This window comes from Eschrichtius robustus, chromosome 2 (assembly GCF_028021215.1).
Source record: "Eschrichtius robustus isolate mEscRob2 chromosome 2, mEscRob2.pri, whole genome shotgun sequence".
Lineage (NCBI taxonomy): Eukaryota > Metazoa > Chordata > Mammalia > Artiodactyla > Eschrichtiidae > Eschrichtius > Eschrichtius robustus.
This window is the reverse complement of record NC_090825.1, coordinates 158,171,259-158,193,886: the sequence shown is the minus strand read 5'-3', so window position 1 is coordinate 158,193,886 and position 22,628 is coordinate 158,171,259. Positions and strand designations below refer to the sequence as shown.

Genomic DNA, 22,628 nt, shown 5'->3' with positions numbered 1-22,628 from the left:
GCAGCTGGGCCATGATTCAGCCTGAGTCACCCATCCAAATCCCAGGGTGGCCCCCAGCTGGGCCGGGGCCTACAGCTGCTGGGGGGAGGGGACCTTTGTGGGCAGCAGGCTGTGCTCATAGGTGCCTGGACAAGGGGCTGTCATGAATATCAGGGCAGTGCTGTGCGGGTCTGGGAGTGGTGCATATGAGGAGGTCAGGGTGAGGAAAATGACCCCATGGACATCAGTTACCTGCACTGACGGAGGAGGCAGGGTTTGTGTGTGTACACACGCACACCTGTGCACGCATGGGTGTTGCATGTATATCTGACTAAATGAAGAGGGGCTAATAGTGTGGGCAGGAGTTTGGCTGCCAGCTTTGTCACTTTCTGTGTGACCCTGGCAAGTTACTTAACCTCTATGAACTTTTGTTGCCTTATCTGTGAAATGGGAATAATAATAATATCAATCTCATATGGTTTTTCTTAAGGGTTAAATATAAAGAGATGACTGTAAAACACTTGGGCAGTCAGTAAATGGTACACCACCACCACCACCAACACCATCTAGGGGATACTGGGTTATACCCTGCATGCATGAGGATGGATACATATCTGAGTGTTTGTATCCAGGGCTGTGTCCATACAAGCCTCAGGGGGTGGGGGGGTCTGGGTGAGTGTTTCTTGAAGGAGCAGATGAATGTGTGTTGTGTGTGCACCTCTGAAGCAAAGAGAAGAACTTTCCAGAAAGTTGGGTTTATATGGCATTGCCCACCATGTGATCCTGCCCACCCTCTCACCTCTTTCTCCTTCTCTCCCTCTCCCCTTCTCTCTCTCTCTCCTCTCTGTCTCTGTCTCTCTCTCTCTCTCTCACACACACACACACACACACACACACACCTTTCCTAGAGGCTATGGTTTGCTGAAATTTGGCCTAGACCAGGACCAGTGTCCACGCAAGGGGTGAGGAACTGTGAATGCCACTGTACTGGAAATCTCAGACCTTCTCAAGGCCTTTAGTCTCAAGCAAAGCTGGAATGGGGGCCAGATCCCAAAGGTGATGTGCCTGGGTTTGAAAGCGGGACCGTGTGTGATGGAGTAGATATGAACATGAGATGTGCGTGTGTATGTGCATGTGTGTGGCGGTGGGCCGGGGTGGCACTGGGGGGTGGCTGCTGTCTCTGCTCTGGTACAGTCTGCTTGTCTCCATGGTGCCTGTTGCCACACACGCTTGCTTTTCAGAAAGTCACTGGGATTGTTTATTCCACCCCCAGCCTGGGCGCCAGCCAAGGAGCTGCAGGCACTTGTTTATCTTCTGGTGTGTATGAGTGTATATGGCTTCACGGAGGCAGACTAACCAGAGATACGCACGCACACACACTCACACCGGTGCGGGTAATCATGTTGGTTGTCACAGGATGAGCCTGAACCCTATGAGCCACAGTCTGGGCCCAGGCAGACTCGCTCCACATGGGGACAAAGATGACCCTCAGCAGCTCCAGGCAGACACACCACCAATTTAGCAATCCCTAAAGCTCCAAGGAAGTGGGACAGCCAGTTGCCCTGGCTGTGGTCCTTCTTTGCTCCACCTCTACCCCTGGAACTAATCACTGCACAGTGATTGGCCACGCCTGGGTCACTGCCCCTCCCTAACAATGGCAGTGGGTCCATCCCACTCCACCACATGGACTGGAGTGAGGAGGGGGTTCCCCAAGGAAAATGGAGGTGCTGTGGTCAGACAAGGGTACACAGTGCTGGGCTTGCCATACCCTGGCATCCACCACAAGTGTTACACTATGCTTGGTGCTTGGGGTTTTTTTTCTCCCTACATCCTCCTCAGATCTCTGAGAGCTAAGAATTACAAATGATGCAGTTGAGGCCTAGAGAGACCTCAGTCAAGGCCACACAGCTAGCAACTGGCAAAGTCAGAATATGAACCCACGCTGCCTACCTCCATGCCCTTTTTGAGCTCCCACTCCGCCTTGGCAGTGTTTTGTTTTGTTGTCTGGAAATTTTCATTTTTAAATGGGTTTTTTATCAACAAGTCACCGTGGAACGAGAGTGGTTGGAGCGTGGCAAAGGGCATCGATGGAAAAAGGCCCTGACTGTGCCCATGTAGTAGACATGGCCAGAGCTCTGACTACATCCCCTCAGATGACCATACTATTTCTGTGCCCACCAGTAGGACTCCCAACAGCCATTACCCGCATCATTATCGAAGAGCTGTCCACGGGCTCTGGAACCCACTTTGTCCACATGCACTGTGGGCTAGAAGTGCTTGGGAATTAACACACAGCCCCATGGGCTGGCTCTTCACCAATGTCTGCCAGATGCTGGGATATAAATACACCAGCTTCCTTGCCCTCAGCCAGGGGAATTCTGAGATGTGCATTTACCCCATTTCCCAAGACTTCCTGCAGGATTAAGCCTCACTCACCCACTGTGGTAGCTGGCTTGATAACCACCTCTTATTGGATGCCTTCCCTTCCTGGGTCACCTTCCCACTCCCCTGCTGGTGTCCCTGCACCTCCCAAATAAACCATATTCCCTGAATCTTCATTTCAGGGTCTGTGAGCTGCCCCAGGGTGCTGGATCCCATCCTGTCCTTCCACACTGAGCATCTGGGCCCAGCCATTATGATCTCCTTTCTTGGCATCTTCCTTTCCCTCTCTACTGGCCCCCTCCCATCAGGACTTCAATGCCTCCAATGCCCCTGTAGAGATTATCAGATCCCCTTTCTCCCTCCAAGCCCAAACCTGAGAGTCATCTACTTGCCCTCTCCACCTCCTTGCTCCCATTAACTCATCAGTCCCTGCTCCACCCCCACCCCAGTCTGGCTTCCACCCCTACCACTCCACTAACCATGCTTTCATCAAATTTCCATTATCTTTTTTTCAAGTCCAGAGGACAACTCTCAGGCTGTATCTTGTCTTCCTGATGCAGTTTACCCTGACCTTCTGGAATGTTCTCTCCCCTTGGCTTCTGAGACATCACACTCTCCTGGGTTTCTTCTGGTTTCTCAGACCACTTTTTCTCATTCTTCTTTGCAGCCTCCTTTTCCCTTAATGTTGATGTTCCTCAGGATGGGCCCTTGTCTCACCCTATTTTGGCCTGTACTCTCCCCTCATGTACCAACACACCTCTCCTGACCTCCATCACCAGCTCCCTGGTCTGTTGCCAGGCTTGGCCACTTCAGAGCTCAGTTTTGGACTCGGATGTCTCAGTGTGGCTGTTTCACAAGTCCCTTCTTTCCTCAGGGTTCATCAGGTATCTGTCCTCCAACCATTTGGCTCCCCAAGGCAGAACCTCAGAGGGACAGCAGAATCCTCTCTCCGCTCACACTCACATCCACCCCATGACGGAGACGTGTTGACTTTACCCCTAAATAGTTTTCAGATCTGGCCCCTCCCCTCCATCCCAATGGTTCAGGCATCATTACCTCTCACCTGGGCAGCTGCTACGGCCTCCTCACTCCTGCCCTGATCCCGCTCCCATCCACACTCGCCCTGCCCAGGGGTGGGGGTGTGGGGGGCTTTTTAGATCACAGCCACGTTCTTGCTACTTTTCATGTCTTGTGAACCTGCCCAAGCCTCGATGTCTTCATCTGTGTCATGGAGCCAATGATGTTTACCCTGAAGGACTGTAGGGAAAGTAAAATGAAACGATGAGCGCAGAATAGGGTTTGTAAACTGTGAAGCGAAGTGCCATTGTGGGCAATGAATGAGCAATTTTCAGGGCCAGAGATGTGGGGAAGCGCCCTTGCATGAGTGTTGTCCGTGGTGCTGAAAATTGGTTCTGTGCTCCCGTTTTTTGCTTCCCTGCAATGCTGGCTAAAGACGTCATACGATAGATTTTTTTTTTTTTCCCTTCTTCATTTGCCATCTAGATTTAAAAAAAAAAAAAAAATTTTTTTATTTTAACAATCACGGTGACTTATGGTTCACCAGGTAAGTGAGAGGAATAGAAAGTAAAGGTGAAGCTTGAAGTTTCAGGAGTTAGCTTCACTACTAACGCAGACAAGTGATTTATCATCAGTATCTCAGTTTTCTTATCTGAAAAACAAGGATATAATACAGTAATATTAACTTGCTTATAAGTGATTGGAAATTGAAATTAGATGAAACCGGAAACAAAATTAAGGTAACGTTAGTTGTTAGGTTAACTTGCGGGCTTTACCATAAAAACACTGCACCTAAATAAGCATTATATTAACGTTAGTTGTTACCATTTTTAGTAGGTGGTTTCACAGTACAAGCGAGAGGGCTTTATCACCTCTTGGCAATTACAGACTTATTTTTTCTCCTCTGGGAAGTCAAAGGGGAGGGGACAATTTCTCTGCTTAGAAACGTCGAGGCAGGGTGGGCAGCAAGTCCTCATGTCCTTGGCAATTCAGATTCAGCTGGAAGGCCCTGAACACCTACTTCAGGCTCCTTCGTCCTTCCAAGACCACTTACTGTGAGGTGATTAATGTTAGTCCCACCTTACAGATCGGGAAATTGAGACTCGGAGAGGTGAGATGACTTGCTTGAGGGTACCCAGGAGGAGGAGAACCCGGCTTGCACAGACTAGAAGGTGGGAGGGCACCCCGGCTAGGGAGGCCGGTAGCGGGGAAATCGAAGGCGCTCCCCCGACCACGCAGGTCCCTCCACTCCCGGGAGCGTGGGTGGAGGCGAGACAAAGGGGGCGGGGGCGGGGCGAGGTGAGGGGGAGAAGGCCGGAAGTGCGGCCAAGGCGGAGGCGGGAAATTCCGCGCAGGGGGAGGTCGGAGATCGCGCAGACCTGGATCCCGCTCCAGGGACCGAGTATCCGCGGACAAGCGGCTTCCCCTCTCTGGGCCCCAATTTCCTCCTCGGTGAAACAAGCAGAGAGCGTTCACCGGGCTGGATTGAGTGAGATCTGACAGCGCGCCCCTCCCTCAACAGGCGCGCAGCAAATAGGCAGCCTCTCCGCCCCTTAGTCTCCTGTCTGTGAAATGGGAACCGGGTCGAGGAGGGCGGGGAACCCAGGAGCCCAGCGGCCGTGGTGAGGGGCGGTGGGCGAGGGGCGCCCCTCCCTCCTTTGGGCCCCTGCTTCCCTGCGGGCACCGCCCCCTCCCGGGTTCTGAGGCCGCGAGTCGGCCAGTGCGCATGCCCGGGGCGGGGCGTGGGGCTGGAGCGCGGAGCCGGCGCGGGGGACGGCGTAGCGGAGTCTGCGGTCCGCCCGCCAGCTCTGCCGGAGGCAGCCGAGGCAGCTCGGGCGGCGGCGGTGGTGGTAGCGGTGGCGGTGACGGGAGCCGGAGCGCAGCGCGCCGAGGAGACGGAACGGCGGCACAGCCGGGTAAGCGCCGCGCCTGCACCTGCTGCCCGCTCCAGGCGGGCGGTGTCGACCGCCTTCTTCGGCTCGCGGCTGCCCCACAGCCGCTGTCCAGGGTCCTCGAACCTCCTGGGTGGCGGGGTTTGGGCACCGTGAGCAGCGTGTCTGGCGTGCGCCCGGGTGAATGTACGCGCGCGGCCGGGACGGCGGGTGTCCATTTCCAGGTTCCTCTCAGGGGCGGGGCGGGGGTGGGTCCGCAGTCCTGGCCGAGCACCCGAGGGGCCCTGCGGGCCAGCCCGCCCTGTGTGTAAGACCCCGGCCCCGCTCCTGGCCTCGCCGCTGACTGCCGCTTTGTTTGGCGCCGTGGTGCGGGAGGGGGCGCTTCCCGCCACCGCGGGGAGGGGTCCGCCCGCGTTGATTCATTTTCCCCCTGGAGCGAGCTCGGCGCTCGAGTGGCTCTATTGGCACCATGGAGCACATTTGCTGTCGCACGCTCAGTGTGGAATACGCTCTGGGGCTCCATCACACACACTGTCACACACTCACCGCTCGAGGCCACAAGTCTACACACACTGTGTCCCTTGATCATTCCATCAGACTCATACACATGGTCACCTGTGCACGCACCCCGTACACCTTTGGTACACACCCAGGCATAGCTACACACTCACACCAGCCATTGCCTATCACAGCACACTCAACTCAGCAATACTCCCCGATCACAAAGCATTCGCAGCCATCCTGCTCTGGCCTGCTTGCGCCTATTCACAGCTGCACGTCATGGTATCCCTCATGTACCCCCAGACCCCGGAGCAGGTGTGTCACACACTCCGTCACACACTTTTAGCTTGCTCTCCACACACACACACCCACTCCTGCATGTCCAGTCTTGCTCTCCTGTGGATAGATGGACGGATGGTCTGGAGGCCATTTCTGGAAGGAAGACTGGATATCACCCTTTGCTAGACTCCATCTCCCCTCCAGCCCCAGGGAGGAAGCTTTGCTGCTCTGAGGGTTGTAGGAGACAAGGGGATGAGAGGGTGAAGTACAGCACACCAGGATTGTCACACACACACACACTCTCTCTCTCTCACACCTGCTGAAGTACCAGAAGCCTTTGTCAATCTTATCGCCATGGGAGGAGGTGTTTGCAGGTGCCTGGCACCCTGGCTCCAATTAGGGAAGAAATCCTAAAGGGAAAATAACTGGCTGGTCAGGTCTCTGGGCCTGAGTGAGCATTCACAGGGGCTTCTCTGCCTGGGAGCAGGGCACAATCACTTGGGCACATACCCAGGCCATCTCTCCCATGAGTGAGGCTCTGAGGCCATGTGGCCACACATGTGCATACCCACAGGGTCCAAGTGGCCACCATGAGACACAAACACACAGGGCATTCTGCACATACAGGTTGCACATGTGCACACCAAGTTCTTGAGCAGAAGGTAGGAGCCAGGTCCTGGCTCCCCAGGCTGGCCTAAGCTGGTGCAGATGTCCACAAGCCACCTACGTGCTCTCCTGCATGCTGGGTGAGCCAGCCCATACAACTGGGGGTCATTTCAACCTTTTACCTCAATCGGGCGGCAGAAGTGTGCAGGCTCATCTGCTCATAGGGTGTTTCCAAAGGTGGGTTCCCGCACGGAGGACACTCTTGCTTCCTCTCCTAGACGATCCCTCACACTGTTGCCTGTTAGGTCCAGGGGATTGGGAGGACCCTTGGCATGACCCTGAAGAGCAGAAAGGGGTTTTAAGAGCCAAGCATCAGTGTCCAGGATCTCAGCTGATATGAGTGGGAAGAACCAGGCTTTGGATTCAGACAAAACAGGCTTTGAATCAGAGCCCCCCATCCCAGCTGTGTGCCCTTGGTCAAGTCTTTTCTCCCTCTGACCTCAGTGTCCTCATCTGTGAAATGGGATGATAATGCCCCCTTCATGAGATTGTTGTGGAGTCCAGGTGCTAAAATGAGCCTGAGAATGCTGCATCCAGGGCTGAGCACACAGTGGGAGAGTGATGGAGCTGGGTTCCAGTGGGAGATGGGAGGCGAGGAGGTAGGGCCCCAGGCCTGAGTTGCCTTTTGGAGAAGAGGCTGGAGGATACCAAGGCTTCTTTGAGAGCCTGGAATAGTCTAGCAGAACTGTGAGCAGCAGAGCCTCTGGGAATGGTATCTTGGCAGATCTTAAACCCAGGGCTCAGCCAGCTCTACTAAATATAACTACTTCCTCTCCCCCATTTCACAGATTGGGAAACGGAGGTTCAGGGTGTGGAAAAACTCACCCAAAGTCATGTAGCAAGTCAATGACTAAGCTGGAGCTTGACCCCACATCTTTCTAACTCCCTGGCCAGGCTCTCTGTCCCAATCCTGGACCTTATCCCATATCAGAGAATTGTGAGCTGAGAACTAAGAAGCCGGCCTCTTCCCGGAGGACTTTTGGAAGGGGTATGTTACCAGCTGGGCCATGCCTGCCTCTTGGAACCTCAGTTTCCTTCTCTGGAAAGTAAGAACACAACATCTGCCTGGAAGGTGTATGGGATCTGCACATAATAAGCATAGTAAGGGCTTGAGGTCACCTCCCACCTTTCTTGGCATCTAGGTCAAGGGTCAAAACTCAGGTGGCTACAGGCCAGGTGGGTAGCATGCATGAAGGGCTGCTATAAGAAAAATGATGGTGCAAATCAGTGATCAGTGGCAGCGGGCAGTCAACCTCAGTGTCCAGGACACCACTGGGAGGGGTAGAGATGGTGGCTAATTGGAGAGTGTACCCCCATCTAAGGAAGTAGCCACTGCTTGGCTCCAGCTGACTGCTGCCATGCAGGAAGCATGCTCAGATTGCCAAGTTTTAGTTTCCCAAGAGAAGCTAGAAATCTGATTTTTACGTGAAACCTTCTAATTTTTAAATGTTGATGACTAAATTCCTTAAAAAAATTTTTTTAAGCACTCTGAGTTAATCAGCCATGTCCAAGGGTGAGGTTTTGCCAGTTTGTGCCTGTGCTGCTGGCCCTTCCTCCCCTGCCCCCTCCTGGGAGCACAGCTGGGCTCTGACAGGCTGAGTAGATAAAAACAGGCCTTGCATGTACACAGCCCAGCCCTAAAGTAGCAGAGACGTGCACACCCCTCATCTTTAATTCTCCCTGCAGCCCTGTGCGAGCAGGGGGTAGGTTTGTTAGGGTCCCCACTGAGGAGATGGGACTCGCCTGAGGTCACAGAGCTGGTAAATCAGGGAGCTGTCCCAACTTCCTACCCATGCCTCACCCAGGGGGAGGGAGCCTGTTGGAGGGGCTGGTGTGAGAGGACCCGAGGGCTGAGCTACCAGGGGTGAAAGGAAGGGTGGTGAAGACTCAGAGCACACCTTCTATAGCCCTTGGTGACTCCTTCCAGTTCCAGCCCAAGCTCACCATACCCCTGCCATTTTTATGCTGATGAAAACCAGATCCGAAGAATTGCAGCAGACCTCTCCTGTGTTTCAAACCTGTCTCCCAGCAGCCTCCTGGATATCTCCCCTATAAGTCCCCCAGGCACCCCAGTTCAACTTCCCCAAACCCAGTCCCCCACCATCCTCTGCAAACTGCCCCTCCCCCCATGCCCCCATTTTGGTGATAACACTCATCCCCCCAAGTCCCATATGCCCAAAGCGTGGGGGACTCAGTCGTGAACAATACCAGCTGAGTCCCCATCCAGGGACCTGAGGGCTAGGCGGGGACAGAGGTGTAAAGGGCTACAAGCAGAATGACAAGAGTCTGGTTAGGGGCAGAACAAGAGGCCACAGGGACCCTGAGGAAGCTGGTAGGCAAAGAAGGCTCACTGGAGGAGGAGGCGTTTAAGCTGAGGACTGAAGGTTTAATAAGAGCCAAGCGGGAAGGTGTGTAGAGGCCAAGATTGGAAAGAATGTGAACCCATGGTTGAACCCAAAGAGGTTTCGTGTGTGTGTGTGTGTGTGTGTGTGTGTACACATGCTTTGGGGGATGGAGTGCATAATGAAAGATAAAGCCCAGCAGGTGAGTAAATACACAGGGGCTTAGAAGCACATTGAAGAGTTGGAACTTGACCCTGAAAGTAACAGGGAGTCATTAAAAGTTTCTTTTTTTTCCTGTTTTTAAAAAATATGTGCACACAACCAAAATTCAAGTATTGCAAAAGGGCATTCAGAAAAAGTCTCTTCCACCTCCAGATCCCTGATCTCTCTTCACAAAGGCAATCACTGCTAAAAGTTTCATGGGTTTCCTTCCAGAAATTTTCTCTTTATAAATAAACCTACAGATGTGTATGTCCTTTTCCTTGCCTACCCGCATGGGATCCCACTAGCCATGCTATCCTCTGGCTTTTTTTCACTTAATTTATCTTGGGCATCTTTCCTCATCACTCCACACAGTCTAACAGCTGTGGGGGAGGGGAGGTCCTCTGTGCTTGTCCCACATTTTACAAACCCACTTCCTGGTTTTCTTCTCATCACCAGCCATGTTCTCATGCACCATTTGTCTGTCTTCAAGACCACCCTGGAGGTGGGCTTGCTGGCCCAAATGCTGTATGCATTGTAAACTTTGATAAGAATTGGTAAATGTCCTTCCAAAAACATTACAACCAATTTACTTCCCCCGAAAAAGCAAGGAGCGTTTTGAGCCAAGGAGTGGCATGGTTGGACTAGCATCATAGACAGGTCATTCAGTCATTCATTTAACGAATATTTATTGGGAGCCACTTGCTTACTATGCTTACTATGTCATTGTTCTCAACCCTGAGATCACATCAGGAAACACAGCAAAGTCCCCACACTTCTGGAGCTGACATTCTAATGGGAGAGACAAATCACGAGCAATAAACAAACATATGCAATATGGTGGCTGGAGACAGGTACCATGAAGAAAAACTGATCGGGGCAAGGGGAATGGAAAGCGTCAGCCAGTGTTGCGAAGGAGGCTATTTTATACAGGATGGGTCAGGGAAAGCTTCAGGGAGATGCAGATGTTGGGAAGGAAAGCATTTCAGGCAGAGGAGACAGCGGGTGCAAAGGCCCCAAGGCAGTGGGTTCAAGGATCAGCGGGGCAGCCAGGGTGACTGAAGCAGGGGAATCACAGGAGAGCAGTAGGAGACAAAGCCAAGAGCGGTGACAGGGCCAGAAAATGCAGGAACCTGTGGGCTATGGTAAGGAGTTTACTTTTACATTGCATGAGATGGCAGGACACTGCATGGTTCTGGGCCAAGGAGGGACATGATCTACCTTGAGTTTTACTAAGATCCCTCTGGTTCCTGTGTTGAGAAAAAAACTATATGGGGTGAAGGAAAAAGCAAGGATAATCCAGGTGGAAGATGGTGCAGGTTTGGCTCACGGTAGTGGCCAAATTCTCGATATATTTTGAAGGTAGATCCATTATGTTTTGCTGATGGTGGGATGCCGGGTGTGAGAAAAAGTCAAGGGATATTGGCCTGAGCACCAGCAATATGGCTTTGGAGAAGATGGCAGGAGGAAGAGGTCTGGGGGGAATTGGGAACTCTGCTTGCTTTGGCCGCTGAGTGTATAATAAACGAGAGTTGCATGCAGATCCAGCTGCCTGCCAGACCCTCTCCTTGGATATCCCCCAGGCACCACACACTCAGCTTGTCCAAAATGCAACTCCCCCTTTTCCCAGATCTGTTGTCCAGCACCCGCCACCGTAGCCAGCATCCTGCAGGCCACCCCCACCATCACCTCTTACAGCCAGCTGGTTCCTGTTAGTTTCCCTCAGACCTCTCAATCCTGCCAACTCTTCATTCCCACAACCTTCACTGTACCATCTCTCATCTAGACTATCGCAGAGAAGGGGCTGGGTAAACGAATGAAAAATTAAATGAATGAGAGATTGAATAAATGATTGGCCAGCCCTTCCCCTCCAGCCTCCACACCATCCCTAAGCAATCTTTGAAAACACACATTTCAGACTATGTCCTTTCCTTGACTGTAAACCATTCCCATCTCCCCAGGGCCTACACAGACATAAACTGGTGGTCTGCAGACATATTTTGTTTGGGCCACATACTGTGTTTTTTTTTTTTTTAATCTTGAATTAATTGGGATATTTTACAGTAAACTTCTATATTTCCCACTTCTGACTGATACTACTAGGATGCATTTCTCCAGGGCAGTACTTGGCTGATGGAGTATGGCTCCCCCTTTAGACAGGGCATGTGCTCTCCACTTTGCCTTAGTCCCCACCACTCCCTACTGTTCTGTACCCAGTCTGTTTCCCTCAATTAAATTACCTACCTGGCTCCTATGGCATCAGAATTTGTGACCCATGGCCTAAAGGAGAAAAGCGTAACTTCTAGGTAGCATGTTGCATGGGGTGGGCTGATAAGGAAGGGGTGATGGTAGATGAAGTGGAAAAGTTAGACTGTGGCCAAGTTGTGAAGGGCCTTGAATGCCATTTTAGGAAGACTGACCTTTATCCAGAGGGCCACTGGGAGCAGTGAAGCAGGGGAATGACATAGTTGGGTTCATGTTTTTAGCCCAGACCCTATGGACAGGAGGGGACCAGACAAAGGCAGAGAACGTGGTGAGAAGGCCCGCCTGCTAGAAAGAGAGTGAGAAGGAGGAGGCCCAGATGGAGGCTCCTCCCCACTGGATCCCCTCTGAGTCTGAGTCTGCTCTCTCTGTGTTTCAGAACCAGACAGAAACCTGGGGCCCAAGCATGGTCATGAGGGCAGTTGGGCAGCGCTGAAGACCCAGCCTGGCTCCAGCTGCTTCGAAAGGACTCCAGCCCCCCAGGACCCCAGCCCACAGCCCTCTGCTGCCCACAGAATGGGAGCCTGGGGGCTGGGAGCCCGGCCATGAGGGACTGCTGCCCCTCCCAGCAAAAGGCCAGCCCTGCACCCCCAAGGCACACCCCTGCCCAAAGCCCAGGCATGGACTCTAGACACAGCAGCCCCACTGGGGCTGGGGAAAGGGCATCCTGCTCTGAGGGCCCTGGCAGGAGTTTGGCCTTCCCCTCCCTGACCTGCATCCCTCCCCAAGAGGCAGCCACCAAGGAGACATTAGGGACACATGGAGCCTTGATCTCAGGGACACCAGAAACCACCTTCTCTGGGAAGCCAGAGCCTGTGTCCTCAGTGAAAACTGATCCTTCATCCTCAGAAAACAGAAATCCTATGTTATTACAGAAGATGGATTCCAAGTCTTCAAAGCAGGCAGATTCCATTTCCATAGGAAAGGAAGATGCCGGGTCCTTGAGGAAGGCAGATCCCATGTTTACAGGAAAGACAGAGCCTGTAATCTTGGGGAAAGGGGATCCTGTGGCTTCTGGAAGGATGGATCCTGTGACCCCAAGAAAGGAGGATCCTGGATCCTTGGGAAAGGTAGATCCTGAGTGCTCCAGCAAGGTGGATACAATGTCCGCAAGGAAGGAGTATCCTGTATCCTTGGGCAAAGTGGATCTTGCATTCCCAAAAAAGGAGGAGCCCAGGTATTCAGGAAAAGACCTTCAAGTGTCCTCAGAAGAGGTGGGGCCTGCTTCTGCAGGAAAGACAGATCTTGTATCCTTGGGAAAGAGAGATCCTGAGCTCTCCGAAAAGGTGGATCCCATGTCCTTGGAAAACACGGATTCTGCATCTGTAGAAAAGACAGATCCCGGGTCTTTGGGAATGCTGACTCCAGGGTCTTCAGGCAAAATCAAGCCTGTATCCCCTGGAACAGTGGCTCTGGGGTCATCTGGAAGGGTGGATCCTACTCACTTAGGGATGACAGATCCTGAATCTATGGTTAATGCAGAAACCGTGTCCTCTACAAAAGAGGACCCTCAGTTCCTGGGAAAGATGGATCCTGCCTCCTCAGGAAAGCAAGAGTCCATGTCTATGAGAATGACAAAAACCATGTCTACTGGACAGGTGGATCCCATGTTTTCAGGAAAGATGGATCCCACATCTTTGAAAAACATGGACCCTGTGTCTTCAGGCAAGACGGGTCCAGTTTCTTTGGGAAAAGTGGATCCTGTGTCCTCAGGAAAGCCAGAGGCCTTGTCTCCTGGGCAGGCAGAACTGATGTCTGTGGGAAAGACAGAAACTGCATCCTCAAGAAAGGAGGACCCCGTGTCCTCCAGAAAGGGGGATCCCATTTCTGTGGGAAATACAAAAGCATCATCTTCTGGAAAAGTGAATCCTGAATCATCAGGAAAGATAGACCCTGTGTCCTCAGGTCCAGCGGGTCCCCCATCCTCTGTAAAAGCTGAGGCAGTGACAGGAGGAAAAGCAGATCCACTATCTTCAGAAAAGTCAGGTCCTGTGGCCCCTGGAAAGGTGGGTCTCATGGCCTCAGGGAAGGCTGATCCCCCCACCTTGGGTAAAGTGGACCCTGTATGCAAGGGAAAGGCAGAAACTGTTCCCCCTGGAGACATGGACTCCGAGTCTGCAGGAAAGGTGGCCCCCACAACCCTAGGAAAAACAGTCCAGGCATCCTTGGGAAAAGCAGAAGCTGTCCCAGAGGGAAAGGTGGATCCTCCACCTCTAGAGAAGGGCAATCCTATGAATTCCATGAAGGTGGATCCCAGGGCCTCAGGGAAAGCAGAACCCAAGTCTGAGGGCAAAGCAGAAACAAGTTCCCCTGGGCAGGAGGGCACTGCCTCATCAGGAAAAGCAGAGGCTAAATCTTTGAAGAAGGAGAAGCCGCTGACCTCGGAGAAGGGGGATCCTGGATCCTCGATCGTCTCTGGGAAGTTGGAGCCTGTAGCCCTGGGGAAGACTGACTCTGGGCCTCAGAGAAAAGGGGAACCCCCATCCTCGGGGAAGCGGGCCCACCTGACTCTGGAGAAGGCGGAGGCCTCCTCCTCCAGGCAGGCAGATGACAAACCCTGCGGCTCCGCTTCTCACCCCGCGGATAGCGGGGGTCGCGTGGAGCCAGCGCCACTGCCCAGCTCCGAGGCCTGCAGCCTTGGCCAGAAGGACCCGGCGGCCACTAGGGCCGAGAGAATCCCGGGCCTGGAGGCCGTAGCGCCGTCGCTGGGGCCGCGAACTCGCGACAACTTCACCAAGGCGCCGTCGTGGGAGGCGAGCGCCACGCCGCCACGCGAGGACGCGGGCACGCAGGCGGGCTCGCAGGCCTGCGTGTCGGTGGCCGTGAGCCCCATGTCTCCGCAGGACGGCGGGGGCGGCTCGGCTTTCAGCTTCCAGGCGGCGCCACGCGCACCCAGCCCCGCGCCCAGGCCGCCCTCTCGCCGGGACGCGGGCCTACAGGTGTCACTGGGCGCCGCCGAGACGCGCTCCGTGGCCACCGAGCCCATGACGCCGCAGGCCGCCGCGCCGCCCGCCTTCCCCGAAGTGCGGGTGCGGCCGGGCTCCGCACTGGCGGCCGCCGTGGCGCCCCCAGAGGCCGCTGAGCCGGTGCGCGACGTGAGCTGGGACGAAAAGGGCATGACGTGGGAGGTGTACGGCGCCGCCATGGAGGTGGAGGTGCTGGGCATGGCCATCCAGAAACATCTGGAGCGACAGATAGAGGAGCACGGCCGCCAAGGGGCGCCCGCGCCGCCGCCCGCCCCGCGCCAAGACACGGGCCGTGTGGGCTCCGTGCGCACCGCGCCCCCAGACGGCGCAGCGAAGCGCCCGCCCGGCCTCTTCCGCGCGCTGCTGCAGAGTGTGCGCCGGCCGCGGTGCTGCTCACGGGCCGGACCCACGGCCGAGTGATCTGCTCCCCTTTTGTACGCCCGGGTTTCCAACCTTCTCAGTCTCCCTTCTTGACCCCAGACCCCTAGAAGGGATCCCCTCGACGCGTGACAGGCCTCCGAGGGGCGGGCAGCCTCTAGGGTCTTATCCTGTCTTTCCAGTCCCCTCCCCTCCTAAACACACAAATGAACTCCCTCTACCCGGCTCCCTCGTGGTCATGAGCCCACGAACCCAGCCCTGACACCCCACTGTCCCGTCACAGCCCTCAGTTCCACCCCCTCCCGGTCACACTGGGCGACCTCTGGGGACCTGCTCAGCACCCACGCTCCCAGCCCTGAGAGCTGAGGCAGGCTCCTGAGATGTCCAGACTGGTGCACTGTGGTCTCCAGCGGCGGCCAGGTCCCCAGAACGGGAGAGACTGTGTACAGAAACCCCAAGTGTGCAAGGATTGACATGTGAGACCCCCGATGTGCAAGGCCCCGGGTGTATGCGAGTGCATGTCCATGCAGCGGGCTGGCCCCATGGCCTGGGCATCTCTTGCATGCTGGTAGTTGTCCCCAGTTCCTGTCTCCCCCTCACCTGGCCCAATCCCCAACCCTATCCCCACCCCCACTGGACACTGGTTCACAATTCCCAGACAGGCCAAAGGCAGCTGCAGGAGTGCCCTGGGGGCGCAGCTGAAAAAGTCACAGAAAGGGGAGAGGGCTCAGACAGGTCCGAGGATCACAGTCAGAGGCTCACAGACAGCCTGGGTGACAGCTGGTCTTGGGTATTGCGGGCAGGATGGAGAGCTCATTCTACAACCACAGTAGTCCCTGAAAGACCACCCTCTCCAGCCCTCCGTCCCCCAGTGCTGTGAGCCCCACAAGTCCCCTGTGACAACTCAGTACCCGTGCCCCACCCCTCCAGCCGCGGTTTTTGGCTACAAACTGTCATAATATATACATTGGTAATAAAATACTCCCCCAACTCTTGTCAGCTGTGATTGGCTACAAGCAGACGGGGGTGGAGCAACATGATATCTTATTATGTTCAGGGAGGGGTAGGTATAATTTAGGGGTAACAAGGCCTCTTCTGAGGTGACCCAGAAGAGTGGGGGCCCATGTGGGGCTCTGTGGCCAGGGTCCTGTGGCAAGGCCCCCATCACAGGTCTGTGGTATTCAGGCCAGGGTTGGTGAAGGCCAGCTCCTTCTGCTGTCCATGTGTGCCCACCTTCATTTCTGACAGCACTCTGTTCAGGGGCTCTGGATCCGGCCCCATCAGACTGTGCAGGGGCTCCTTCTGTGGGAAGAGGGAGGGGAGATGTGAGGCCAGAGCCAAGATGGGGTGATCTCCCCAGTCCTTAGGAGAGTGGGTGGGCCTTCAAGCCCACGACCAGATGGCTCCATGGCTGGGGCCTCAGTTTCCTGACTCTGTCCCAGAAGGGGCCATGGATACTGGTGGTACAGATGGGCTCAGGTGAAGGGGTGGGCCTAAGGGGTCTACTCTGGCCTTTGCCCACCCATGGACATGGTGGCATTTGGGTGTTCTGCCCAGTCCTGAATGATGCCAGGCCCTGTGTCCTGTGCCAAGGAGCCAGTCCAGCACAGTTCCTGCCACCTGTACCTCATGGCAGGCACCGTGCTGGGCACAACCATCCGTCACCTGAGGTACCCACAGGACTCCCGAAGGAGGGATCATGTCCCCCACTTTACAGATGTGGAAATTGAGGCTCGGAGGGCTCTCTGGCCAGGAAGGGACAGAGCAGGGTTTGGACCGCTGGTCTTGCTGGCTCTAAAGCCTGTCCATGGCTCAGCGCTGCTCCTGGTTGAGTTTGGCAGGTCCTTCTGCCACCCCAGAGGGATATGTCACACCCAGGGTCCCACCTGTAGGCCATCATGGCACACACTCTCTCGTCTCCTGCCTTTCCTCTTACCCCTCCCCATGTGATGTGTCACACACTCACACCCTCACAAGAATCCCTCCAGTGGACCAGCCAGGCCCCAAGGCTCGGCTACTCCACCACATAGACACCCACGGGGACAGAGCCTCCACCACCTCCACCCTCCCCAGGGCACACTAAGGGCTTTTTCCAGACTGTGACTGTTCTGGTCCCTGGTAAACAGTGGAACATATGAGGGGCCCCAGGAGGGACTAAACATTCTGCCTGAGCTTCCCAGAGCCCTCTACACAGATCCCCAGTGGGAGCAGTTGGTGCAGTACAGCCCAGGAAGTGCAGCCTGGCCCGGGAGACAGGATACCTGGGTTCTGGGCTGCCCTGGCCTTGCAAGCTTTCTGACCTTGGGCAGTTCAGCACCCCTCCCTGGCCTTGATTGCTTGAAAAGTTTGGATTGGATGAGCCCTCAGATCTCGCAGACCTTCCACACAAACATTTATGGAAGTCTTAGGTGAGTCAGGGCACCAAGGGATCTGTGGAAAGAAGCCCCACCTGCGTTCCCCACCCAGAGACCCCAAGGCCCACCTACCACTGCAGGAGTTGGGGTGGAGCCTCGGGCAGCTTCTCAGAAGCTGAACAACCCCCTGCCGTTGCAGGACTGGCTCTTTCTTGGCTTTGAAGACTCTTAGCGGCCTGGCCCCCTCTCCCTCTTCAGACTCTCAGAGCTCCCTGAACCTCCCCAGCCCACAGGTCCAGCCCCACTGCTGGGGTCTCTGACTCCACTCCCCTCTGGGGGTCAGCTTTGGCCTCCACCAGGGGCTACCTGCTGGGTCACAAGCTCCAGCCCACAAGACTGTTCCCTTCTGCCTCAGTTCCCCCCAGATATGTTCAATGGAGTTTTTGCCCCAAATCATCCTGAACCAGAGATGAGCCATCCACCCAGAGGCCTCCTGCACTGCCTGGCAGCCTGGACCACCATCGATGACCCCCATCCTTGGGGGTCCATTTGGAGGCCTCCCTGTTACAGCCAGGTCCCTGGGCAGCATTCTGATATTTTAACACCCACGAGAGGCTTTGGTTAACCAAATCTTTCCAATTAAGGGGTCCTCAAGGGAAAATGAGTCCTGAATCATGAGGGACAGCAAGGGACCCCCTGGAAGGGCAGGGCCCGGCTGAGGGCAGGACCCAAAGTAGGGTGGATAAAGTGAATGGTGGGTGGATATCCACCCCTACGCGCGCGCACACACACACACACAGACACACGCTCACACAGACACACACACACACAGAACCGCAGACTATTAAAACTCAGTGGGTGTTAGAGCTTCTCCTCCAGTGGTGGTTTTCAGAGTGGGAAGGAGAGGGTAGTTCCTTCTGGTTCTGGCGTCCCATCCCCCACCCAGCCCTCTGATCTACTCTCCCACTTTCGTGGTTCTCACTCCTGCCTGCACATTAGAACCCCAGAAGCTTTAGAAGCACCTTCCTGCTCAGGCCCACCCCAGCCATCTGATCAGAATCTCTGAGCTGTGACCTGGCATCCTCAGGTCTAAAGAGCTCCCCACGTGATTCCAGTCAGCAGCCCAGGCTGCACAAATGCTTGGTCTAACTGAACCAACTAACCTATTGAACAAATGATGGTATCGTTGTTCATTTGAGCCTACCTTTGCTCCTTGGCTAGATTATGTTCATCTCTGGATCTCCTCCCCCCGCCCCACCAGCTTTTATATAAAGGATATAAAGGGAGGGAACCAGATTCCTGACCACTCATTTTATGCCAGATCATTTTTATACCCACTCTTATTTCATCCTCACTGCAGTCCTGCATATTTGGTGTTCTGATCCCCATTTATAGATGAGAAAACTGAGAACCAGAGGGAAGAATTCACCCACTCAGGGTCACAGTTAATGAGTAGAGGATCGGGCCCCATTCCAAAGCCGTGGGGCTTCCCAGGGCCAGATGCAGACACACCCATGGCAGCAGCAGGTCCCTCGAGCTCTGTCCTGAAACCCACTCCTTCAGAGAAGAGCCCCAAGTCAGAAGCCCCAGGCACCAACTCATCCCCCATCTTGCCTTGATTTCCTGCCTGCTATTTTCCAGATCCACAGAGTTGTCATCCAGGGAGTTGAGGCTGTAAGGGAGATAATGGAGCTCAGAGAATTGGCAGGCTCAGGCCTCCCTGTCTCTGGCCAACAACTACCCCTGCCATCACCACCACCATCATCATCACTACCTCGACTACCACCATCACCACCACTACCATCACCACCACCATTACCACCATTGCCATCACCACCATCATCACCACCACCACCATTACCACCACCATCACCATCACCACTACCACCATCACCATCAGCACCATCACCATCACCATCAGCACCATCGCCATCACCATCATCACCATCACCACCATCACTGTCACCATCCCATTACCACCACCATGACTACCACTACCAACCAGCCCTGCTCACCTGATGTGGTCCAAGTCACTGGAGGAAGATTGGGACTCGAAGCCCAGGTCCTTGGTGGGGAGGTTCAGCACGGGATTGGCACTGGAAAGAAGACCCAGTCAAGTGACCATGGGCCTCAACCACCCCATGGGGCCTCTTACCCATCCTTCGACCCCCACTTACCGCTCAGTGTTGTACACGTTAGTCCCGGGGATGGCAGAGACTGGGGGCATCACCCCCGCCGCTGTCTTCCGGGCCTCCTTGGAAGCCTTCATAGCCCGAAGTTTCCGGTGGTAGCTGTGGGGAACATGGCGGGGGGGGGGCATCACTATTTTCCCTGCACACCTACTGTGTGCCCAGTGCAGGCCCTGAGAGTGTGACTTCACAACAACCCTGGCAGGTGGGAGTATTAGCCCCATCTTACAAGGGTACAAGGAAGAACCAGAGAAGGGAAATGATTTGCTGAAGACCACGCAGCTGACCAGTGGCAAAGCCTAGAATCAAACCCAGATGTGGCTACTGGCTCCATATGTATTGGAAAGGGAAAAAGAAGCAGCATTTATTAAATGTATAGTATGTGCCAGACACCTTGCTCAGTATGAGATGTGCATGGCTCCCTTGAATGCTTTGAGGGATCTAGTGTCATGCCCATTCTGCAAATGAGGAAACTGAGGCTTGGGGAGGGGAGTTTAACGTACCCAAGAGGTCATAACGGGTCACCGGGGATTGAATACAGATGTACCTGACACCTAAACCCCAGGTCTTTCTACCCCTCGGATATCTTGGGTGGTGGGAGAGGCGAGGTTGGAGACACAGGGGGTGATGGGAGCAGCACCTCTTCTGGGTACACACGAGGACCGTGGTCATGATCACGATGACCAGCAGCAAAGCCACTCCCAATCCTATGATGGTGTTACGGAGCATGTCCGGCAACTCTGACTCCTGGCCCTCCTGGGAGCCCTGGAGAAGAAGGATTGTGATGGGGGAGGATGTAGGGTCAACACCCCCCTCCCCACCCCCCTGTTACCTCCACCCTGCCGACACTCACCAGCACCACCAGCCCCAGCTGCAGCAGTTTGGTCAGGGAGTCCTCGTCATTCCGGATCGTCCTGGCCACAGAGCCCCGCTCAGGCCCGAGGGACGTTGGCATCCCCCAGGCTTCCTGCTCACCCTCCTGCCCACCCCAAGGGCAGCCCCACTCACACACTCAGCTGGTCAACGGTCAAGGCCGACCCATTTGAGAAGACAAAGTAGGCATCGAGGTAGGAACGGCCTCGGGCCCTGGAATGGGGCAGAGGTGAAGCCAGCAGCCCAGAACCACCAGGCAGGCCCCTCCTGCTGCTGGTCCTCTCTTCTTCGCCCCAGCCACCAGTCCTGTGGGCACTCACCGAGCCGTGGATTCTATGTCCTGAATGTTCACAATGTAGACAGTAGTCCTGGTCGCCTGGACAAGAGCCCTGCAAAGGGGGCAGGTGTCACGGAGGGCTGGGGTAGGGGCCTTAGCCCAGGCCTGTAGCCAGGGCTCTGCCAGTGGAAGTAGGGATTGTGTGAGGGGCACCTCCTCTGGACAGCTCCATTGGCTAAGCAAGTAGCACTTCTGTGCAAATTAGACAAGGATGCCCCTTCCTCTGGGACTGGGTTTACAGTTTAGCAAGCAGAGTGCCCTTGTGCAATGCACAGCCTTTGCAACTGTACATGGCAGCCCTATTTAGGCCTGTCTCTGCCCAGCCAACCATAGGCTTCTGGGGGCAGGCAGAAAGGAAGTGCAAGTACAGGTACAGGGTCAAAGACAAGGACACTACCTAATGCACTGCGGTAACCTAAATGAGAGGGAAGTCCAAAAGGGAGGGGATATCTGTATGTGTATGGCTGATTCATTTTGTTGTGCAGTAGAGGCTAACACAACATTGTAAAGCAACCATACTCCAATAAAAATTAATTAAAAAAAAAAAAGACAAGGACAAGGTCAAGTGTGGGTCAGGGACAGGGTTAAGAGATATGCCATCCAGGTTTCTGTCAGGGACCAGGCTCCCAGGCCATGTTCTTCCCCACAGGCCCCTCCCAGCTCCCCGGACCTACGCCTTAATCTCTTCCGTGTTGGCGCCAACCTCCTCCTTGCTCACGGAGAACTGCAGCCTCACACGGTAGCTCTGGTCCACAGTGAAGAGCTACAGAAAGAAGGCATGGGGAAGATGAGGCACAAGGGACCCAGGGGTTGGCAGAGGGCACTAGGAACTGAAGGCAGAACCCGACACTCACATTTAGGGTGATTGTGGCTTCCTGGGCAGGACCCTCAGAAGACCTGTCCTGGGCCTTGACCGTCACTTGGTAAGTGCCTTGGAGAGTGGAATCAAGGTTGGTCACCAGCCTATGGAAGGTAGGAGGACAGAGCTCAGTCTTGAAACCCAAGCTGAAGTCTCCTTGGAACCTCCTTGTACACCTCCCAGGATGAGGAACTCACTGCCTTGAGGCCCTGCTTGGCTCCCCCCACCCCATCCAGGGGCTGCCCACAGTTACTCAATGTTGCCAATGAACACGCTGGCCTCCAAGGAAGTGGAGACACGGAAGAAGCCCCGGAAAGGGATCACGGCCCCATCCTTAGCGATGAAATCCACTTGGAGGATGGAGAACAGGATGTCCCCATTGTTCCCTGAGTCATCGTCTCTGGCCTAGGAGCAAGGGTGAACAACATCTGCGGGCCAGGCCAGGCCAGGCACCCCTCCATCCCCAGCAGGAGTCTGAAGCTAGGGTGGCCTGGGAGGCTGGTCCCCATGATCTCTATCAGCCTTCCCCAGGCCACTGACCAAATGCTTTAAACAAACAGTGTTTGAACAAGTCCCTGCTTCTGGCCCCCCAGCTCAACAGGTCATTGTCCAAAGTCCCTCCCGTGTGGAAATCCCACCCTGCTCTCCCCCTCCCCCGCCACTGCCACACACACACACAAGCTCAGGGACACTCAGATTTCCTGGGCACCTACTGTGTGCCAGTCACCTTCCCTTAGATCCCTCCTTTCAGTGCTTGCTAACATGAGTACGAACTCCCCAAGTGGACCACGAAATGATGTGGGGAGAGGGCACAAGCATTTTTATTCATTCTAGTGCCTTTTAGAGAAGAATATAACCAACACACAGAGCTGTGAGTCCACTGACGGCACTGTTCAGGATGAGGCCAAACCTGGTGTTTATGTTTCAAAAAGGAGTCAGTTTAAAGAAAATTGTTCAAAGCCATGGCCAGACTCATGACATTGGAATGCAATTGGCTGAAGACTGGAAAACTGACTGTTTAAGCCTAGAAAGAACCTAGAGAGGGAGAATCACTATCCCCCTTTTATGGGAGAACACTGGGGTTCTGAGAGAGACCTCGTCCTGCCCACAGGCACACGCAGCTCTAAGTGGGGAGGGCCAGGCCCATCCAT

General features: G+C 54.8%; 2 protein-coding genes across 2 annotated transcripts in view; one reads left to right on the top strand and one right to left on the bottom strand.

The window, feature by feature from the left end:
* The first annotated feature begins 11,943 nt into the window (after positions 1–11,943).
* GPRIN1 (G protein regulated inducer of neurite outgrowth 1) lies at positions 11,944–14,907 on the top strand. The gene has a single exon (XM_068534645.1). It carries the CDS (start codon positions 12,067–12,069, stop codon positions 14,905–14,907), a length of 2,841 nt encoding a protein of 946 aa, XP_068390746.1. The 5' UTR covers positions 11,944–12,066.
* Positions 14,908–15,892: 985 nt separating this feature from the next.
* Positions 15,893–22,628, bottom strand: part of CDHR2 (cadherin related family member 2) — a 39,339-nt gene continuing 32,603 nt past the window's right edge. The window contains exons 22-32 of the mRNA XM_068536420.1: positions 21,731–21,882; positions 21,473–21,581; positions 21,293–21,381; positions 20,602–20,670; positions 20,417–20,494; positions 20,262–20,322; positions 20,049–20,173; positions 19,397–19,510; positions 19,235–19,315; positions 18,834–18,891; positions 15,893–16,167 (exon numbers count right to left, since the gene is read on the bottom strand). Coding sequence (XP_068392521.1) covers positions 16,030–16,167; positions 18,834–18,891; positions 19,235–19,315; positions 19,397–19,510; positions 20,049–20,173; positions 20,262–20,322; positions 20,417–20,494; positions 20,602–20,670; positions 21,293–21,381; positions 21,473–21,581; positions 21,731–21,882 — 1,074 coding nt within the window. The 3' untranslated portion in view covers positions 15,893–16,029. The remainder of the gene's footprint in view (positions 16,168–18,833; positions 18,892–19,234; positions 19,316–19,396; positions 19,511–20,048; positions 20,174–20,261; positions 20,323–20,416; positions 20,495–20,601; positions 20,671–21,292; positions 21,382–21,472; positions 21,582–21,730; positions 21,883–22,628) is intronic.